This window comes from Periplaneta americana, chromosome 14, assembly GCF_040183065.1.
Source record: "Periplaneta americana isolate PAMFEO1 chromosome 14, P.americana_PAMFEO1_priV1, whole genome shotgun sequence".
Lineage (NCBI taxonomy): Eukaryota > Metazoa > Arthropoda > Insecta > Blattodea > Blattidae > Periplaneta > Periplaneta americana.
This window is the reverse complement of record NC_091130.1, coordinates 54,248,101-54,269,945: the sequence shown is the minus strand read 5'-3', so window position 1 is coordinate 54,269,945 and position 21,845 is coordinate 54,248,101. Positions and strand designations below refer to the sequence as shown.

The 21,845-nt window shown below is 38.1% G+C and overlaps 2 protein-coding genes across 2 annotated transcripts in view; one reads left to right on the top strand and one right to left on the bottom strand.

Annotated features, from left to right (window-relative positions):
• Positions 1-6,074: 6,074 nt before the first annotated feature.
• On the bottom strand, positions 6,075-14,545 carry Strip (striatin interacting protein). The gene is made up of 2 exons (XM_069845269.1): positions 12,072-14,545; positions 6,075-6,677 (listed from the first exon to the last, which is right to left on the bottom strand). Exons 1-2 carry the CDS (start codon positions 14,244-14,246, stop codon positions 6,468-6,470), a joined length of 2,385 nt encoding a protein of 794 aa, XP_069701370.1. The 5' UTR covers positions 14,247-14,545; the 3' UTR covers positions 6,075-6,467.
• LOC138713290 (lysosomal alpha-glucosidase-like) overlaps positions 14,515-21,845 on the top strand; it is a 56,957-nt gene continuing 49,626 nt past the window's right edge. The window contains exon 1 of the mRNA XM_069845270.1: positions 14,515-15,643. Coding sequence (XP_069701371.1) covers positions 14,819-15,643 — 825 coding nt within the window. The 5' untranslated portion in view covers positions 14,515-14,818. The remainder of the gene's footprint in view (positions 15,644-21,845) is intronic.

Genomic DNA, 21,845 nt, shown 5'->3' with positions numbered 1-21,845 from the left:
GCTGAAACGACCCACAACTCAGTGAAAACGTCTACTGATGATGATGAAAGAGAAGGACTCTTATTTTTTTAAACAATGGCATCATGTACTTATTTTTCCGTTTTTGGATTCTTCAGGCCCCAAAACGTACAAAATCATACATATATATTTTTAAATTCATATACAGTACTACTACTTTGTGAGAATTGCTTCAAATTTGATCCCAATGTGTGTACATAACAAAGACAATTGCTTCAGTATATCAATTTATCATTATAGAGAACAAGATAGTCATGAATTGGGCTAAACTTTTGTCTTTAATTCGAGTATAGATGTTTCCTTAAATCCCCTTTTCATTTTTTCACTTCCAGAGGGTAACTCTGCCAGGTTAAATAAACCATTATTATTATTATTATTATTATTCATTCATTCATAGTGTCCTGCCCCCACTGCAAACCCAGCATTCTCCTACCTTTCCTATTTTCCTCCTTCCCCTTAGTCTCTGTATATGATCCATTTATCTTAATTTTGTCTATCATCTAATATCTTCTTCTGCCCCGACTTTGACAGTATTATATCATCCAAGAATTCCGCAATATGGAACAATACTTTGTTTCCAGAATAATCATGTGAATGGGATGAGTTATGTTAAATTCTAATGTATCACTTGCTCTTTCAATAGCACTATGATGGCATATGGACTGCATGTCAAATTCATTTACCTGAGCATTACTTGGCATAAATCTCCATATAACAGAAAAAATTCTTTCTCACCTAATCTTTGCGACATTATGTCTTACCAGTGGCAGCTCGTGATCATTTTTGTTGGTGGGGCCAGATATTTCACAAATTTTGCGGTATGCGTTAAATAATACACCAAGATTTTTTTATTTCATTTTAGTTGTTTCTACTTAAAATAATACAATTAAAACTACCACCTACATAATAGCGTAAATTCAACATTAAACTCACCAATTTGCAGATTTATAAAGAACATGTGCTCATCTGTCCATTCTAAAGACAAAAATATCCCTTGCAGAAACACTTTGGTCCAACATGGAAAGATCTTCAGTCACTGCGATTCTACAAGGCCATAATATTATCTAGTGTAAGATCTTCCGCTGATTATAAGAGTTTAAATACAGTCTCTGCCAGTGGTTCACGCAAAATGCCAGATATTGTTAATATCTAAGCGAGGCTAGTTGAGAACTCTAAAAAAAAACATTAGTTAGCATGTGTAAACAGTGTCTATCATAACACTGCTACTATAACAGACTATTCATTATTTGTATGCAAGTTTCTAATGTTGTTGTGTTTAAGTTTTGTTATTTTAATGAAAGAGAAATCTACTGTATACAACAGTATTCTTCTAAGTTTTTAGTAATATTTCAATAGTCATTTTAATGCCATAAAGCAGTTTTATTATTATTATTATTATTATTAAAACAAGTATATGGTAATGTGAAATTCGGTAATTTAAGAAAATATTAGGTCCACACGTGTGGAGTAACGTTAGCACATCTGGCCACGAAACCAGGTGGCCCAGGTTCGAATCCCGATTGGGGCAAGTTACCTCGTTGAGGTTTTATCTGGGGTTTTCCCTCAACCCAATGTAAGCAAATGTTGGGTAACTATCGGTGCTGGCCCCGGACTCATTTCACCGGCATTATCACCTTCATCTCATTCAGACGCTAAATAACCTGGGATGTTAATACAACGCCGTAAAATAATCTACTTAAAAAAACTTGTTTTTTTTTTTTCGTAGGTATTTAACGACCCTGTATCAACTGCTAGGTTATTTAGCTCAATGAAATTGGTGATGGCAAAATGAGGCCTAAGATTAGTCATAGATTATCTGACATTCACCTTATGGTTGGGGAAAACCTCGGAAGAAACTTAAATGGGTAATCAGTCCAAGCAAGGAATCAAACCACGTCCAAGCACAGCTCTGGATCAGTAGGTGTGCGCCTCTGTCAACTGAGCTACACTGGCGGCTGATTTAGCCTTTTCCAGAAAATTGTATAAAGTTGCAACAAAACCAACCAAGTCAAAACTAAAAACAAGTAAACATGTATATTAATTACGAAATAGATTTTAAATATCAAGCGAAACTAAATGTATAACAATTAATTATGTATCAATATCAATGAAACAACAACTTTCTCAATTATCGTAGGTTTGCCTCTGGAGGCTTTTGCTCAATGCTGAAAAATTTGCCTTCAGTGACTTGGCCGGTTTTGATACTAGACACCTCATATGTGCATTGTTTTTTACATGTGTACGTTACTTTTGCTGGAGAGACGAAATCCAAAATAACTAATCTGATTATGATGTGTCCTAGTACACAATTTGGGTCACATCTGACTTTTTATGTTCCTAGTATAAATATATAACGATAAATTGACTATTTTTTTTAAGAAAATAGACAAGCACGTTAGCATAAAAAAATTTTATGAAAGATGAAACAATAAAATCAAAACCAAATCAGCGACTTTTATACTAAAGAATTTTCATACTCTAAGAAGACAGGAAGCTTGAAGGTGTCCTTCTCATTCATGAATTTTTAGATTTACGAAATACAAGGGCTATTCATAAAGTAACTCTTCCGTTTTCAAATAGCATTCGTAACAGAGACAGTGGCGCCACTCTTGCAGTGGAGTGTACCTTGAAGCAGTACGTGTCGAGCAGCAGTAGAGTCAAAGTCGTGTCTTTGTTCCTCTCTGAGCCACATGCTGTCAAAATGTGTGCTGCAATCGGAAGTTCTGCCAGGTGTGAGGTACGTTCTGTAATAAGATTTCTTGTGGCCAAAAACTGTAAAGCTAGTGAAATCCATTGCCAACTTTGTGAGGTTTATAGGCCAGACGTAATGAGTGAAGGTGGTGTAAGACAATGGTGCTGTATGTTCAAAAATGGGCGAACCAATGTTCATGATGAAGAGAGAGGTAGTCAACCGAGTATTGTGAATGCAGATCTGATTCGTTTGGTTGACGAAAGGGTATGAGCAAATCACAGGTTCACCATGTCGGAGCTTAGTGAGGATTTTCCACAGTTGTACTCTTCTGTACAAAGTGATTACCGAAGATTTGGGCTACCGGAAACTTTCTGCCAGATGGGTGCCTAAACTCTTTTCTGAGGAACAAAAGGCTTAGTGGATGGGAGCAGCACTGGCCTTTCTTGAGCATTACGAAAGAGAAGGTGATGCTTTTCTCGATCAGATTGTGACAGGAGATGAGTCTTGGATGCGGTATGTGAATGCAGAAACAAAGCTTCAATCAATGCAGAGGGGCCATTCTCACTCCCTGAAAAAAACCCACAAAGTGTCGTCAAACACTTTCCACAAGGAAACTCATGGCAACTGCCTTCTGGGACAGAAAGGAAATTTGCTAGTGGAGTTCTTGGAGAGGAATGCCACAATTAATGCTGAGTGTTACTGTAACACACTAACAAACTTGAAAAGGGCCATTTAAAACAAAACGTCGTGGCATGTTGAGCCCTGGGGTAATTTTCCTATATGACAATGCCCGGCTGCATACAGTGCATTGTACTGCGACCAAACTCCAAGAGTTCAACTGGGAAGTATTGGATCACTCTCCCTATAGCTCAGATTTGGCGCCTAGTGATTACCATCTCTTCATGCACATGAAGAGTGGCTTGGCTCGAAGTGCTTTGACAATGACGAAGAGTTGAAAACCAGCATCACAGGTTGGTTTCAGTCGCAGGCGGCAGAATTTTACGATTGCGGAATTTCAAAGCTCATCAAACACTACAAGTGTCTCAATGTGACTGGAAACTATGTGAAAAAATAAACTAGAGTGTATACTTTCAAACTTATTGTAACCCAAGTCTGTAATGTCATTCACAGGTTTGTAAAAAATAAACAGAAGTTACTTTATGAATAGCCCTTGTACTCAAACCAGATGCAAATAATATAATGTATATGAGGAAAGTATCGAAAATCTGTGCAAGATTTCATACTCGTAAATGGATAAAGTTGCCTGCTATTCACATGTAGGATGAGCAATGATGGAAAAAGGTACATAGTTGAAAGAAGTTGCTGATTCATACATCATTTCACATATAATAATTATAGTTTTACTTAAGAGCCTCCAAAGAAGAGATATAAAATACAAGCCTAACATCACTCCTTATTTATGACTTGATAATAAAGCAATTCATCATACAACTGCATAAAAAGAACAAATACTCGTACTGTTCTGGATCCAAGATAAATGCAGTGTATATGACTGTAGTCATTCAAGCAAGTCTACTCTTTCCCTGAGTAATAACAAAAGGTTGAACAATCTCTAGCTGACAAAATTTTTTCCAAAATACTTTTGCTATATGCTAGTGCAATTAAATAAAACCATGACAGTGGACATAAAAAGAAAGTATAATATACGGAGTCCGCCAAAAAAATGTACACACTCTTTGTCAGACTATATCGGGATATTGATACTGTCAATTGATTTGAATTACGAGTATGCTGTAGTATGGTCTTTTGCTCAGCAGATGTCGGTACTTTCATCATGATAGAGAAAAAACAAAATGGCTGGAGCACATTTGACATTCGAGCAGCGAAAATGCATTCTGAAGTAGTTTATGAGGTTTGGTAATGCCGTTGAAGTGCAGCGTCAGTGGAGGTGGGAGTACAAAACAGAACCCCCAACCCACCTAACAATTAAACACATTATTGACAAGTTTGAGGCGCATGGAATGATTTATGATATTCACAAAGGAAGATTGGGAAGATTGCGTACAGCTAGAATTCCTGCTTCCATCAGCTCTCATGTTGGAAAGGTTTGTTACTTCTCCACAGAAGTCTATTCCACAATGTGCAGGTGAAGTGGGGATTAGCAGTACAAGAGTACAACTAATTTGAAAGCTGCTAAGTGGAAAGTTTACATCCCACAATTACTGCACACAATTAATGATGACGATCCTGATTGTCAAATGCATTTTTGTGAATAGTATCAGCAAATGGTAACTGAAGATGAACAATTTGTGATGAAGGTAGTGTGGTCAGATGAGGCCCAGTTTAAACTTAACGGAACAGTGAATCAGCATAACTGCGTCTACTGGGCACTGGAAAACCCACATGTTCATGTGGATGAGGCAGTCAATCTACCAGGGATTCATGTGTGGTGTGGACTATCATCTAGAGCAGCGTTGTCAGACAGAGACTAAACGGAGTGGAACGCTCCACTAGACTCATTGCGTGCTCCGGTGTTTCCACAAACATAAGCAAGTTCATGCTCCGACTCTAGCTACACAACCGGTTTTGGAGCTTACAACTCTGACACTACTGATCTAGAGGCTTAGTAGGACACTTTTTCTTTGACGGTACTGTCACTGGAGAAGTGTACCTCGAAATGTTATGCACATCAATTTTACCAGGTGTACGTGCGCTTTATGGAGCTGATGATGAAATCTTCTACCAACAGGATGTGCTGCCACCACACTACCACCTAGCCGTACGAGCTTTCCTGGATGACAATCTGCAGGGAGAGTGGATTGGATGAAGAGGGCCCACTGACTTCCCCCCACGGTCGCCAGATCTAACCCCTATGGATTTTTACTTATGGGGAACTGTGAAAGATCAAGTCTATCGACGTAAGCCATACATGCTAGAGGACCTTTGCCAGGAGATTACAGCGGCATGTGCAGCGATCTCCATTGAAACATTGACTGATGTAGCTGCGGTGACTGCTCGTCATTGCGTTGTATATCTGGCTGCCAATGGCAAACATTTTGAATATCTAAAGTAACCATGTGCTTAACTGAAGACAGTACTACATATCGATGGCTGAGAACCAGACTGTTCAACTTTTTATAAGAAAGAAATCTGTGTTTCATTGTGTTCCAGTTCTTCTCTGCATATATGAATCGAACAAAATTATAAATATTCCTCTCCATAAGGTTGCTATGAAGCTATTCCAAATTGTTTCATGAAGCTTTGAATGTCAGAAGCTTAATATAGGCTAGCTCTTCTGGAAAAAAAAAGTAAAATGGACTTGGAACAGTCTGGTTCTGGGCCATCGATATATGATCAGTATTTAAATGTAAAATAAACATATAATAAATAGTTTTCGTTCCTTAAAGAGTGTATACATTTTTTTGGCGGACTCTGTATTTGAATTGTTAGTTCCTCATACAGGACAACAAACAAAAGCTGACATTAGATCAAGGCGATGTTAATCAGGTTTATGGCACATTTGTGTTAATTCTGGTCGTGACACTTTCCAAGTTATGTTATATGGACAGAGTAATTTGAAACTTCATCCCATTGATTGAATAGTGTGTCCAGTAAATATCACTGCATTCTTACTACAGCATATAAAAGCTGACCCACCAACTTTTTTTCAATTGAGCAGTTTTGGTGGTGTACAACATCTCAGTAACTCATAATATTGTTGAGATTGAATGAGTATGAATTTCTATGAGTAGGCATTTCAGTAAGACCCGGAGCTTCGTTCTGCAAGTGGCAATTGTCAATAGAAATCCCCGAATGAGGTTTGAAAGACTTCACGTTGAAGCCACACTTCGTAGTGTTGTTTGAAGTAGTCTGTCAACTCAAACGGCTGTCCTAAAACACTAGTTATGCAATGATCTGATGGCTCAAAGTCCGGATCCTTGCTGCTTGCATTATAACGGCGATTGTTGAAACGGTCGACACATGCTCTGAGAGCACATTCCTCTGCCTGTAAAATGTAAAAAGGAGAATTAATGGACACCAACAACAAACTAATAAACTATTTCCAAGCTAAATTGCATCCTTAATGAACAACATTAACATAACAATATGGTTTAATGCAAAGATGTGCAGATGCAGTCCTACTTGTGGCAGGCAGTCAGAGTGCTGCCAGTAAACATGACAGAACTCACAGCACGTGATTAAAGCAGAGATCGTTGGGTACTTCTGCTTGTAATATTTATTGAAAGTCGGATGTCATATCTTTAAGTATAGCAAACAAGTAGTTGAAGTTACACATAATATCGTCACCTGAATGCAAGAACTAGGTAACTCGAAATTTGCGTTTTTTAATTATCTCTGCTATAAAATAGCAAAAACCGCACAGAATGTAATGCAAGAACTAGGTAACTGATCAAATGATACCAGCGACATCTATTTTCCAATATAACAAATAGGTAAAAGAAAACGAGACATATTCCTTAGTGCAATAAATAAGTAAATAGGCAATATCTCAAAATAGGAAAAATTGAATTACCAGTACCTAGTTCTTGCATTCAGGTGACAATATATAGAGCCCCTTTTGATGACGATGAGCCCCAAATCTTACAGTTGTACAGAATTTCAAGATGAGAATCCTATCATGTATCAGGAAATATTTTCAGTAGATTCAAGATTTATCTATAATGTTTGGAAACTTTGCATTAAATTATATATATATATATATATATATATATATATATATAATTACATGATAAGAATTAACTCTGAATTCTAAACTGTTATAAGCAATATGCATTAAAGCAACAATAACTCTTTTCATCAAACTGTTTCACTGGGATGATGACTTGTATCTGTGTTCAAATGATCTCACTTTTTAATGATAAGATAGTCACAAGAAAAATTATATGTTTGATGTTCATTTCATTATTCATTTCCCTGTATATTTGTACTGAATAATATTAGATGAACAATTCTCCATGTGTCTGCTTCCACTGTTTGCAGGTCTTAGGCGAGTCAAGGTGATAACCTACTAATAAACAGTTAAAAAAATAAACATTTAAAAAATTAACTACAGTTTGTCGTAAAGTTATTACTAATAAACACTTAAAAATCTCCTTACAACATGAGCTGATTCTGTACGAATCATGCATGAATATTCTTTGGAGAATAGTATACTTGAATTGAGTCACATTTTTTTTTAGTTTGTTATTTAACGACGCTGTATCAACTACGAGGTTATTTAGCGTCGATGAGATTGGTGATAGCGAGATGGTATTTGGCGAGAGGAGGCCGAAGATACGCCATAGTTTACCTGGTATTCACCTTACGGTTGGGGAAAACCTCGGAAAAAACACAACCAGGTAATCAGCCCAAGCGGGGATCGGACCTGTGCCCGAGCGCAACTTCAGACCGGCAGGCAAGCGCCTTAACCGACTGAGCCACGCTGGTGGCCTTGAGTTATATTAATTTAATTAACACACTGTATTATGTCACCTAAAGAACGTGTGCTTATAGCTATTGTAAGAGTGAGTACAACTCACACTGACACCTGACGCGATTTTCAGTGCTGTGGAGGGGAGTGGCTTAACTCTTGGTTCTGCCGACTAACTTAGCTGTAAGCTGTGAGAGTGCAAGTGTGCGAAGGATTATTCACCCAGTAACTGTCACAAACATCGTCACTTCCATCTAATTCACAACAGAATTGTGACAATTCTGCAGCTTTGTTTTATGGGTCCTGACTAAAAAACTGAATTCAGAGATTTACATTCTATATTTGAATTGTTATTGATTTAAATTGCTTCATTATGTCTGAAAAGATTCTTCTGCTATTCCTTAAGGCATCTCCAGCTGAGGAACCTAAAAAATGTCTTAGCTATTGGCATAAAAATTTTGTAACTGAGCCATACAGCTGACGATAATATGAAGGAACGAAATTTTTTCACACTGTATATTATATTTGAATTAAGAATTACTTTACATTTTAGAAAATATGGTATTTTATTTTTACGTTGGCATTCATGTAGAAGATAATTATATAATTATTTTATTTTATTGAAAATTCACATTTCCTAACTATTTATGTACAATTTTGTGAAAATATGCAGAACGCAATTCTCCTTTTTACGATAGTGAAGTGGGTAGGCATTAGATACATACAGTTGGGACATTCGTTCTGTGCCGGTGAGAATCATGTGGTAGCTAGCCAGTGAGCCTACACTCGCGCATGCGCAGAATATGGCAAGTGGCCAGTCTCGCAGAAAGCCTTGGCTGTGTAACATCGTCCTTCCACGTGCGTGATAATTGCTGTTTGTTAGTTAGTTCATATTCATATTGTTTATTTATTATCGTGGCAAATTGCAGTTGTGTGTGTTTGTGTAGACTAAAATGCCTCCTATTCAGTCTAAACTTGGCGCAAAAACACTGCATAGCCAAACTCGGGAAGTTGTGAACAATATACATTCTTTCATGAAGAGTGAAGCAGCTTCTGGAGACTTTTTAATACCACTGAAAAAGGTGCAAGAATGAGTGAGTGCAGCAACTAAAGTGCCCGAAAGAACAATAAGAAAGATAATTAAAGAAGGGAAACAGTGTGAGGAAGAAGGGACCTCTTTTGGAACGCCCGGTAAAGTTCATCGTGTACCGAAACGCATCACAGATGTTGATGATTTTGATAAAAGAGTTATACGACAGACAATTTATAATTTTTATATAAATGAGAAAACAGTGCCCACTGTCAGTAAACTGCTACCTAAACTAAAAGATGCCATAAACTTTAACGGCGGTAGTACAAGTTTAAAGATCATTTTACGTGATATGGGGTTTAAATGGAAGAAGACAAGAAATAATAAAGCGGTATTACAGGAAAGGCATGATATTCGAGAACAGCGTGTATCATATTTACGCGCAATAAAGAAATACAGAGAAGAATGTAGGCCTCTAATATACGAGGATGAAACGTATATTCATAGCACGCATACAAGACCAAAAAATTGGAGTGATGACAAAACCTCAGGTTTACTGGCGCCTATTTCGAAAGGACCTAGGCTTATTATTGTTCATGCAGGGGGTCGAGCGGGTTTTGTACCTGGCGCATTTCTGATGTTTAAATGGAACAGGAAAACTGGAGACTACCATCATGAAATGAATGCCAACAATTACCAGAAGTGGATAACGGAAAAGTTGATTCCGAATTTGCCCCCTAGATCTGTTTTTATAATAGATAACGCACCTTACCATAACGTGCAGTTGCATAAAGCTCCCTCAAGTAATTCAAAGAAAAGTGATATGCAGGACTGGCTTAGAAGAAACAATGTGCAGTTTCAGGAAAATATGCTGAAAGTGGAGCTTTACGGGCTCATTAAAACACATAAGCCACTTCATAAAACTTACGTGATTGACAATCTCTTAGCTATGAATGGACATTGTGTACTCAGATTGCCGCCGTATTCACCTGAGCTAAATCCATTGGAATTGATTTGGGCAGATATCAAGCAGTGGGTAGCCGGTCAAAACACAACTTTTAAATTAGAGCAAGTGATGAAATTGCGCCAACAACGGGTTGATGACATCAGTGTAGAAAAATGGAAAAAAGTATGTGAACATGTTGAAAAAATCGAAGATGAATATATTGAACAGGAAGGAATTATGGAAAATGTAATTGAAAGCTTCATAATTACGGGCGGAGACAGCAGTAGTGAAAGCGACGACGATGAAGATGATGATCATAACGAAAATCACGACGACAATGGTGGTGATATATCTGGTATCGAAAGTTTGTCTGATGATTAGATATATTGATTGCGTCTGTTTCTCTTCATTGCTATATAATTGAACCATGGATATCATGTTATGTTTATAATCAGTTTGTATTTATTATGATAACACGTGTGATATGATAAGTGATACTGGACAACTGTGAGTGGAATGCACCATTCATCGCACATCCTGGAACCAACTGCGCATGATGATGTCACTACATGCTGCAGATCCCAGCCGAGGCGGTAAGTCACGTGTTTCTATAAACTCACTCTGTTGCTCAAGTAACCAAGCACACCGGCACAGAACAACCGTCCCAACTGTACTAATTTTAAAAAGGCACTATTTCATGGCACTGTTTAAAACAATATAAAAAACAGTTTAAAACATACATTTTCTTTTCTTTTTTAAATAAAACTGTTTTTTTTTTCCCCAACCCTGGTGTTTACAAACTAGCCCAGTAAAACATTTGCGAAGAGGTATCTGCACCGAACTTTCATATGATACAGTGTGATTAAATAACCATTCCAATAACCATTCCTACATGATGTGTATCTGTGAAGAGTTATGTCATTGTCATTGTTGTTGTCATCGTTAATGCCAAGTTCTTGGCAATAAAGCCATTAACTCTATTGCTCTCCAATATTTCTCACACACAGTGGGTTTAGAGGAAAGGGCTGGACATAATGATTCTGATCCATTTCTTTCTAAGACTGCACAATGGACAAAGTGGTGAACAAAAAATTCCAATTTTGTTCAAGTGTTTCTACAAACAGTCAGTCATACCCTGTGAGTAGTCGAATGGATGGGACTGCACTCTTCCTTGGATACTAAGGAATTATATTTTGTAATTGAGACTCTCCCATCTTTTATTTGAAATTTTGTGGAAATGGTACACCTTGATATTTTGGGTTGATTAATCTTTTAACTGTTGAAAATGATAAAGTTGACATGTTTTTTTAATATAAAACATGTTTTATACATAGGGTTGCCAGATGGTTATTGTAAAAATTAGCGAAATTCCTTATTTTTTAAGAAAAATTCGGGAACTGGCAGTTTAGACATTTTAAATTTATTGCACTGTTTGTTAAACTAAATAACATTATTCATAAAATTAATGCCCTACTAAGTGAAAAAAAAATAAATACAATTTATGAAAATTAATGGTGAGTTTCATAAAAAAGAATATTTTCAAATTTCCCTCAGTTTGATTGCTTATATTTCTCTGAAGATCTAACATCTAGGCTTATTAACAGTGAGAAATATTTTTTTACAGCATTATAAAAATAGGTAGGCTACATTCTTTAAGAACAGATAGAATATATGTTGCTTTGGTCCATGCAAATGTTTACAGGTCCAAATTGTACTTTATTCAATGACATTATGAATTAGCCTATATATAACTTAGCATGCATAAAATTTATTTTCTACACCTGTTTAAGATATGAGTAAATTATTGCAACAAGTGTCCAATATGAACACGTTATCACATTCAACATGACAGACAGAAGGAAACAACGAGTGGGAATAGTTGGTACGAGGCACAAATTCAAGTTCTTCCTTTTCTATTCTTATTCTAGTTGCCTCGGCCTAGATGCGCGAATGTGAATTTAAAAAGAGGTGCAAATAGTAAATAAGATCTCACCTGAAAATCCCATGGCCGTGCATCTAGATCATTTCCATATGCCCAATCGTCATTAAGGCGATGACGGACTTTCTGGTAGATGGCACTCATTGTCTTCATGTTCGACTTCCTCCACTGTCGTCCGAGGTATTTGGTCTGCATTTTGAGAAGTTTCAGTACATAGAGCTGCATCATTGCGTGTCGCACTTTTAGAGTACGTTTCAGAATCGGCGCTGATTTAAATACTACTAACATCATGATCCGCGAATGTTTCCACTTGGTAAGCTTATTCAAAATCCGCAGTAGATTTATACATGAGAAAATATTTCGCCACGAATATTGCTGATTGTCACCGATCTCTAGACTTTCCGCAGTCAATTCTGGTTGGTCCCCGATAATACAAGATGGAAAATCTAAAATTGGGATGGTGTTCTTTGCTCCAACATACGCCATTATATTCTGATTAAAAAATTTGAGAACCAGAGGGATACAATTTGCGAATACCAAATGTTGTGACATAAATTCAAACTGATAGATGTGGTTTAGCTTGAAATGTTTCAAGAGGAGGAGGAGTATTGCTGAGACCGCCTTTACAATGATTTCTTTATGTCTGTTGACATCTATGCCCAACTTCATAGACTGCAAAACTGTCATTGGCATTTCTTCTGGTAAAACATCTGCCATAATGTTAATTGAATCAGTCTTAGTCTTTGAAGTTGGAGCAGCCGCGAGTAAAATTTTCAATAAAGCAATCATGTACTGTGGCAAGTTAGGCAACATGGCCTGGTACAGCATTTCTGTTGGTGTCTGAGGCACATTCAGCTCTGGTGTTGAGATGGGATTCCTTGCTATATCTTCTTCTTTCTGAATTTGAACTTCAGCCAATGATGTGTACATATTGTGTTTGAGTACTTCTACACCTTCATGAATTGGCTGAGGTAGACCAGCCAAAGAAATTCTATCTCCTTGAAGAGGGAAACCAACGAACTTGACTCTTGTGCTTTCTAGGAACTGATCGAGATCTTTTTGACGAGCTTTCGGGGCCCAAGGAAGACCTTTACCTTTATTCGGTACAGGTGTGCTTGGACGAGGACTTGGAGGTTGTGGCACTTCTCCTGCTTCTTCCATGGCTTGCCGTTCTTCAAATTCCCGTACTTCTTCATCAGCTTGATCTGTCGGTTCGAATTCCATTCCCAGTGATTCATCCAATGAACTTTGCTTCATTAGACTTCGCCTAAATGGTCTATTATTCCTTTTCTGATTTTGAGCTTCAAGTAAATCTGCTGCACTTGCGGGGGGCGACGAGGCCCGCATTGTCCGGGCCACTTCCATCGTGTCCTGGGTCATGCTCAAACCTGCCTGCTCTCGATATGTACGTTTTAGTTGCCGCAAAGTATCCATCCCGCCTAAGGATGTTAATATAGTCTTCCAAAGTAAGAGAAGAACTTTTTTCATAGGAAAGTGTGGTGCTGATCCGCTACAAAACCGCGTCACCATTCCCAAAAGTTTAACTACTAATAGTTCGTCCCCAACCACGTTTCCTAAATCACTTTTAAAGGCCTCACGATAATTCTTTATTTCATCCGTATCGTCTTCTCTCACTGTACGAATTACTTCCATCATAATATATAAAACACTTAGGATTATTCTTAAATCTGTTGAATCTGCCAGGCTCACTGCAAGTTTTCTTAAAGCCGTTGTTGCTGCTGTACTATTCTCTATCTCAATATTTAACAGTTCGACAAAGGCACTGAAAACCCCACTTTCATAAAGTAGCATGACATTTTTGCGAGTCCACATCTGTTGCTCCGCATCAGACTGTAATTCTGCCCAACACCCTTGGGCCAAGTACAACATACATCTAGCTGCTTTCATCCTTATGACTTTATTAGACACTTCCAGTTGGTCCAGAAGTTTCATAACTATTGATCTTTGTTTACTTTCTGAAAATTTTAACCAAAAAGGACTCAATTTCCATTCTTTCATTTGATCCTCAAATGCTTTAGCATTTAGCTGAAATTCTGGTTGTTCTGTATAACTATATAGTTCTGCGACCTCATTGACTAGGGAATCGGCATCATCATACACAAAATCCAAATCAGGACATTCTGGACCACTGTCTGAATCTTGCCGTTGACGACTAAATATGTCCATCAATTTTGGCATACCGCGCTTACCGTTGCCGTTTGCATCCATTTGAAAGCACTTTTTATGACAACTTTAGTCCTTATAGGGTTGAATATTTATAAAACAATCACCTTTCACACTGTATCATGGCTAAAAGACTACAAAATTACTTGATACATTGCCAAAACAGTCAACGCACCCACAATATCTGTATACGACAGTACAAAATACTGAAGAATGTTTCCCGCTGCTGCCACTTGCAGCGCTTTCGACGGAGGACATTTTTCAGTGCCACCAACTACCCAGCTGATGTTCAATACCACAACATTGAAATCAGCGGAACAATTGTGGGGCGTGTTCGTATAGTCCGTATTCTTATCACAATTTGTTAGATACAGGAGTTTCTTTGTCATGGTATTATCGCTGTGGACTTGAGATAAACGAGTGTGTTTGGTAAATAATGGCAGATAATACTTGTATCTAAAGTCCATAAATGACAGTTGAGAAGAGACAGTTGTAGGCTATTTTCGTAGTTTGTCGGCGTAGGCTGCATCTTTACCGGGCAATGTTGTTGCTGTAATGGTAAACAAGAATTTTGGTTTACGTGTCTTTGTCAACGTCTGAAAATTAATATATTCAGCATGCAGGGACCAATAAAGAATATTCTTAAAAGGATTACGATCGGACGGAGTGCCAAGACGGATGAAACTCAACCAATTGAATCTAGTTTTAATGATTTGAAAATGAGTGAAGATACAAGTTCCGTACTGAAAGAAACCTCCGGACCAGAATTTAACAGACTAAATGTACGATATTCTTCTACAACGAAACTTACTCCTGCAGATGAATCAAAATGTCCTCGCCCTAATATATCAACTTTTTTAATATTGTTGCTGGTAATCATACTTTTCATGGTTATCCCAATTATAAATCTCTTGCACTTCTTTCATCTACTGAATTCACAGTGGCCAGCAGACGAATTCAATCGTGTGATGACAGACCATAGCCATTCTAACCCAAGGAAAGAAGTTTTACAAGAAAGAGAAAATACTGTTGTTTTTCACAATATAATGAGACAAATTGTTGAGAAAGTAGCTCACAACAACAGTGTATTTTCTAGTCATATACGTCCACCATCAAGTGCTTCGTTTAAGCAATGTGCAAAAATATTGGACGATTTCAAGTTTGACTGTTATCCAGAGGGTGATGCGAGTGAGACACGTTGCAAAGCGCGAGGATGTTGCTGGGTTCCAAAAAAGAAAAGACTATTGCAAAAAAATGATCTAAATGTTCCATATTGTTATTATCCACCTGCCTATGGAGGTTATAAATTTATCAACATAACCAAAACCTTGTCTGGCTCAGTTTCATTTCTTCAGAGAACATTCAAGTCACCTTATCCTGATGATGTATCACTGATTCGGATGGACATAAGATATGAATCAGAACAGCGACTTCATATTAAGGTATTTATTTAATTATTATTATCTCTATAAATTGTTGAATGAGTCAAGTTCATAATGGTAAATAGGTTTTATTTATTTATTTATTTAATCCACTCAACAATGTAATTACAGAGTAGAGAAAAGTGAAAATAACAGTAGGTTATCAAAGTTATAGGCTTAAGTTCATGCATTTTTAGGCTTTCGGTGAATGTGATCAGAATTAGACTTTGGGTTTTCCACTATGTCCTGGATAGGTGGAAAACTCAAAAGTCTAATTCTGAGCTTAGGAAAGTTGTTATACTGTAGGGTGTACTTAGTCTTAATTTTCAGTTTTCATATAATAGGCCTACGTGACATATTCATTGATGTCCCAAAGTCGGCAAATATGAAATAGCCTGTAGTTTTCCAAATTTCAACCACCTATTCTTTTGGTTGTTTGATCTTGTTTCTTGTGCCCTTTTCCACATAATCATTTATGCATGCTTGCTATGCGCAAAATGAGTGACATGCGACACTGAAATGGAAGTATGGTAATGTTACAAGTCATACATATGTAAACATTGAAGTCTTCTTTAGCATGCAGTTGGTCTGGTTGGGAAGTTGGTATAGCGCTGGCCTTCTATGCCCGAGGTTGTGGGTTCGATCCCGGGCCAGGTCGATGGCATTTAAGTGTGCTTAAATGCGATAGGCTCATGTCAGTAGATTTACTGTCATGTAAAAGAACTCCTGTGGGACAAAATTCTGGCACACAGGCGACACTGAATAGGTAACCTCGGCAGTTGCGAACGTCGTTAAATAAAACATAACATTTAACATTTCTTTAGCATACAGCCTTCAGAATTTGGTCAATGCTTCCTTCACAACTGATGCCCATTGTCTGTCCTTAGCTGCTGAAACATTGAAATTGCAATGAAAAAAATTGTTACCGTACGAAGAATGTTATACAATACCACCAGCTTTAGCTGTAGTCCATGCTAACCCAACTCTATAGCACGTGTTTCAGAATGTAGGCTAATCAAAAGGTGCAGTTGCATTTGACAAAATGACAGAGGGACTTAGTATAGTAAATGTAGGCTCTACAATTTAAATGGTATTGCTCTTTGTGATTCTTATCTTGTTGGAAACTAAGCACTTGCTTTCCTCTATCATTAACTACAATGACTTCTTTTGGATATGTCGCTGGTTAATGGAGATTTGCTTGGCCTTGCGCAGCGCTGCTTGTAACCGGTTATGTTCCCTTTCACTCTACCATCTCTCAATGTGCTGGCTAAATCAATTTCTGTGAGACCACATGTTTCAGTGTGCTGGGCCAATGGGGATTTGCTTGGCACGTTTACCGGTAAAGTCTGATATTCATAGCCCTTAAAATTCAAGTTGTTTGCAGGCAGAGTCTGATATTCATAGCCCTAAAATTCAAGCTGTTTGCTGGTGTAGTCGGATATTCATAGCCTCTAAAATTCAAGCCTTTTGCCAGCGGAGTCAGATATTCATAGCCCCTAAATTTGAAGTTGTTTGCTGGCAGAGTCGGATATTCTTAGTCCCTAAAATTCAAGCTGTTTGCTGGCAGAGTCAGATATTCATAGTCCCTAAAATTCAAGCTTTTTGCTGGTAGAGTCGGATATGCATAGCTCTAAAATTCAAGCTGTATGCCGGTAGAGTTGGATATTCATAGTCCCTAAAATTCAAGCTGTTTGCTGGCGGAGTCAGATATTCATAGTCCCTAAAATTCAAGCTGTTTGCTGGCAGAGTCAGATATTCATACCTCCTAAAATTTAAGCTGTTTGCTGGCAGAGTCAGATATTCATAGCCCTAAAATTCAAGCCATTTGCTGGCGGAGTCTGATATTCATAGCCCTAAAATTCAAGCTGTTTGCCGGCAGAGTCAGATATTCATAGCCCCTAAAATTCAAGTTTTTTGCTGGCAGAGTCGGATATTCATAGTCCCTAAAATTCAAGCTGTTTGCTGGCGGAGTCAGATATTCATAGCCCCTAAAATTCAAGCTGTTTGCTGGCGGAGTCAGATATTTATAGTCCCTAAAATTCAAGCTGTTTGCTGGCAGAGTCAGATATTCATAGCCCCTAAATTTGAAGCTGTTTGCTGGCAGAGTCGGATATTCATAATCCCTAAAATTCAAGCTGTTTGCTGGTAGAGTCGGATATTCATAATCCCTAAAATTCAAGCTGTTTGCTGGCAGAGTCTGATATTCATAGTCCCTAAAATTCAAGCTGTTTGCTGGTAGAGTCGGATATGCATAGCTCTAAAATTCAAGCTGTTTGCCGGTAGAGTCAGATATTCATAGTCCCTAAACTTCAAGCTGTTTGCTGGCAGACTCAGATATTCATAATCCCTAAAATTCAAGCTGTTTGCTGGCAGAGTCAGATATTCATACCTCCTAAAATTTAAGCTGTTTGCTGGCAGAGTCAGATATTCATACGTCTTAAAATTTAAGCTGTTTGCCGGCAGAGTCAGATATTCATAGTCCCTAAAATTCAAGCTTTTTGCTGGTAGAGTCGGATATGCATAGCTCTAAAATTCAAGCTGTATGCCGGTAGAGTTGGATATTCATAGTCCCTAAAATTCAAGCTGTTTGCTGGCGGAGTCAGATATTCATAGTCCCTAAAATTCAAGCTGTTTGCTGGCAGAGTCAGATATTCATACCTCCTAAAATTTAAGCTGTTTGCTGGCAGAGTCAGATATTCATAGCCCTAAAATTCAAGCCATTTGCTGGCGGAGTCTGATATTCATAGCCCTAAAATTCAAGCTGTTTGCCGGCAGAGTCAGATATTCATAGCCCCTGAAATTCAAGTTTTTTGCTGGCAGAGTCGGATATTCATAGTCCCTAAAATTCAAGCTGTTTGCTGGCGGAGTCAGATATTCATAGCCCCTAAAATTCAAGCTGTTTGCTGGCGGAGTCAGATATTCATAGTCCCTAAAATTCAAGCTGTTTGCTGGCAGAGTCAGATATTCATAGCCCCTAAATTTGAAGCTGTTTGCTGGCAGAGTCGGATATTCATAATCCCTAAAATTCAAGCTGTTTGCTGGCAGAGTCGGATATTCATAATCCCTAAAATTCAAGCTGTTTGCTGGCAGAGTCTGATATTCATAGTCCCTAAAATTCAAGCTGTTTGCTGGTAGAGTCGGATATGCATAGCTCTAAAATTCAAGCTGTTTGCCGGTAGAGTCAGATATTCATAGTCCCTAAACTTCAAGCTGTTTGCCAGCAGAGTCGGATATTCATAGTCCCTAAAATTCAAGCTGTTTGCTGGCAGAGTCTGATATTCATAGTCCCTAAAATTCAAGCTGTTTGCTGGTAGAGTCGGATATACATAGCTCTAAAATTCAAGCTGTTTGCCGGTAGAGTCAGATATTCATAGTCCCTAAACTTCAAGCTGTTTGCTGGCAGAGTCAGATATTCATAGTCCCTAAAATTCAAGCTGTTTGCTGGCAGAGTCAGATATTCATACCTCCTAAAATTTAAGCTGTTTGCTGGCAGAGTCAGATATTCATACGTCTTAAAATTTAAGCTGTTTGCCGGCAGAGTCAGATATTCATAGTCCCTAAAATTCAAGCTTTTTGCTGGTAGAGTCGGATATGCATAGCTCTAAAATTCAAGCTGTATGCCGGTAGAGTTGGATATTCATAGTCCCTAAAATTCAAGCTGTTTGCTGGCGGAGTCAGATATTCATAGTCCCTAAAATTCAAGCTGTTTGCTGGCAGAGTCAGATATTCATACCTCCTAAAATTTAAGCTGTTTGCTGGCAGAGTCAGATATTCATAGCCCTAAAATTCAAGCCATTTGCTGGCGGAGTCTGATATTCATAGCCCTAAAATTCAAGCTGTTTGCCGGCAGAGTCAGATATTCATAGCCCCTAAAATTCAAGTTTTTGGCTGGCAGAGTCCGATATTCATAGTCCCTAAAATTCAAGCTGTTTGCTGGCGGAGTCAGATATTCATAGCCCCTGAAATTCAAGCTGTTTGCTGGCGGAGTCAGATATTCATAGTCCCTAAAATTCAAGCTGTTTGCTGGCAGAGTCAGATATTCATAGCCCCTAAATTTGAAGCTGTTTGCTGGCAGAGTCGGATATTCATAGTCCCTAAAATTCAAGCTGTTTGCTGGCAGAGTCGGATATTCATAATCCCTAAAATTCAAGCTGTTTGCTGGCAGAGTCTGATATTCATAGTCCCTAAAATTCAAGCTGTTTGCTGGTAGAGTCGGATATGCATAGCTCTAAAATTCAAGCTGTTTGCCGGTAGAGTCAGATATTCATAGTCCCTAAACTTCAAGCTGTTTGCTGGCAGAGTCAGATATTCATAGTCCCTAAAATTCAAGCTGTTTGCTGGCAGAGTCAGATATTCATACCTCCTAAAATTTAAGCTGTTTGCTGGCAGAGTCAGATATTCATACGTCTTAAAATTTAAGCTGTTTGCCGGCAGAGTCAGATATTCATACCTCCTAAAATTTAAGCTGTTTGCCGGCAGAGTCAGATATTCATAGCCCCTAAAATTCAAGCCATTTGCTGGCGGAGTCTTATATTCATAGGCCTAAAATTCAAGCTGTTTGCTGACAGAGTCAGATATTCATAGCCCCTAAAATTCAATCTGTTTGCTGGCAGAGTCTGATATTCATAGCCCTAAAATTCAAGTAGTTTGCCGGCAGAGTCGGATATTCATAGCCCCTAAAATTCAAGCTGTTTGCCAGGAGAGTCGGATATTCATAGCCCCTAAAATTCAAGCTGTTTGCCAGCAGAGTCGGATATTCATAGCCCCTAAAATTCAAGTGTATAGATGCAAATTATAACTGTACAATAACCACATACCTTGTCATAGAAGATGTTGGAAATGATGTCCTTGTGCCGCCACACATCTCTCACACCTTCTAAGAAAGTTTTCATTAACACACATTAATTTTTTTCTTGAAATTGCGGCAATGGAAATGGCTGCTCAACATCGTCATTTAAGCCAAGATGACAGATTTAGATCAATTGATATAATTGAAAATTGTGGAACACAAGCTGATGCAGTGAAGGCTCTGAATATTGGAAAAGACATACCGGTAATACTGTATCAAGAATGTGGAGTCGGTATTGTGAATTTGGCAGTATAAGAAGAACTACACCAAGATAAACGAAGAATTACAACTGCTGGACCAGATAAATTTCTGTGCCTAAAAGTCTTGAGAGACTGGACTTCAACTGCTAACATGTTAAGGAATGTGCTGCAGAACATAGGGAATGTGGTTGTATCAACCCAGACTGTTAGGAACAGGTTACATGAAAGAGGCCTTGATATCCGTCACCCATTGAGGTGCATGAAAGTGCAATCTGTTCCTAACAGTCTGGGTTGATACAACCACATTCCCAATGTTCTGCAGCACATTTCTTAACATGTTATCAGTTGAAGTCTTTCGGCTCAAGGCTCTTAGGCACAGAAATTTATCGGGTACAGGAATTATAATTCTCCATTTATCTTGGTGTCCTTCCATACTGCCAAATTCGCAATAAGGACTCCACATTCTTGATATTATGCCTTTTCCAGTATTCAGAGCCCTTGCTGCATCAACTTGTGTTCCACCATTTTCAGTTATACTAATCACCCTAAACATGCCACCACGACTTAAATGACGACGTTGATCATCCATTTCCACTGTTTTAACAGTTATTTAATGTTTTACACTGTTAAAATTATCAAACTCCTCCATTACCAATAAAATGATTACAATATCTGAGCCATTAAAATAAGAAATTCCATATATACATCTTGATTACTTACTTACTTACAAATGGCTTTTAAGGAACCCGAAGGTTCATTTCCGCCCTCACATAAGCCCGCCAGCGGTCCCTATCCTGTGCAAGATTAATTCAGTCTCTATCATCATATCCCATCTCCCCCAAATCCATTTTAATATTATCCTCCCATCTACGTCTCGGCCTCCCTAAAGGTCTTTTTCTATCCGGTCTCCCAACTAACACTTTATATGCATTTCTGGATTCGCCCATACGTGCTACATGCCCTGCCCATCTCAAACATCTGGATTTTAAGTTCCTAATTATGTCAGGTGAAGAATACAATGCGTGCAGTTCTGTGTTGTGTAACTTTCTCCATTCTCCTGTAACTTCATCCCGCTTAGCCCCAAATATTTTCCTAAGCACCTTATTCTCAAACACCCTTAACCTATGTTCCTCTCTCAGAGTGAGAGTCCAAGTTTCACAACCATACAGAAGAA

Excerpts from the sequence above, each read along its gene's own strand:
- Strip (XM_069845269.1), bottom strand. The coding sequence starts at position 14,246 with ATGGATGCAAACGGCAACGGTAAGCGCGGTATGCCAAAATTGATGGAC. Across the intron at positions 6,678-12,071 it reads CACGGCCATGGGATTTTCAG|GCAGAGGAATGTGCTCTCAG; the intron begins GTGAGATCTTAT and ends TACATTTTACAG.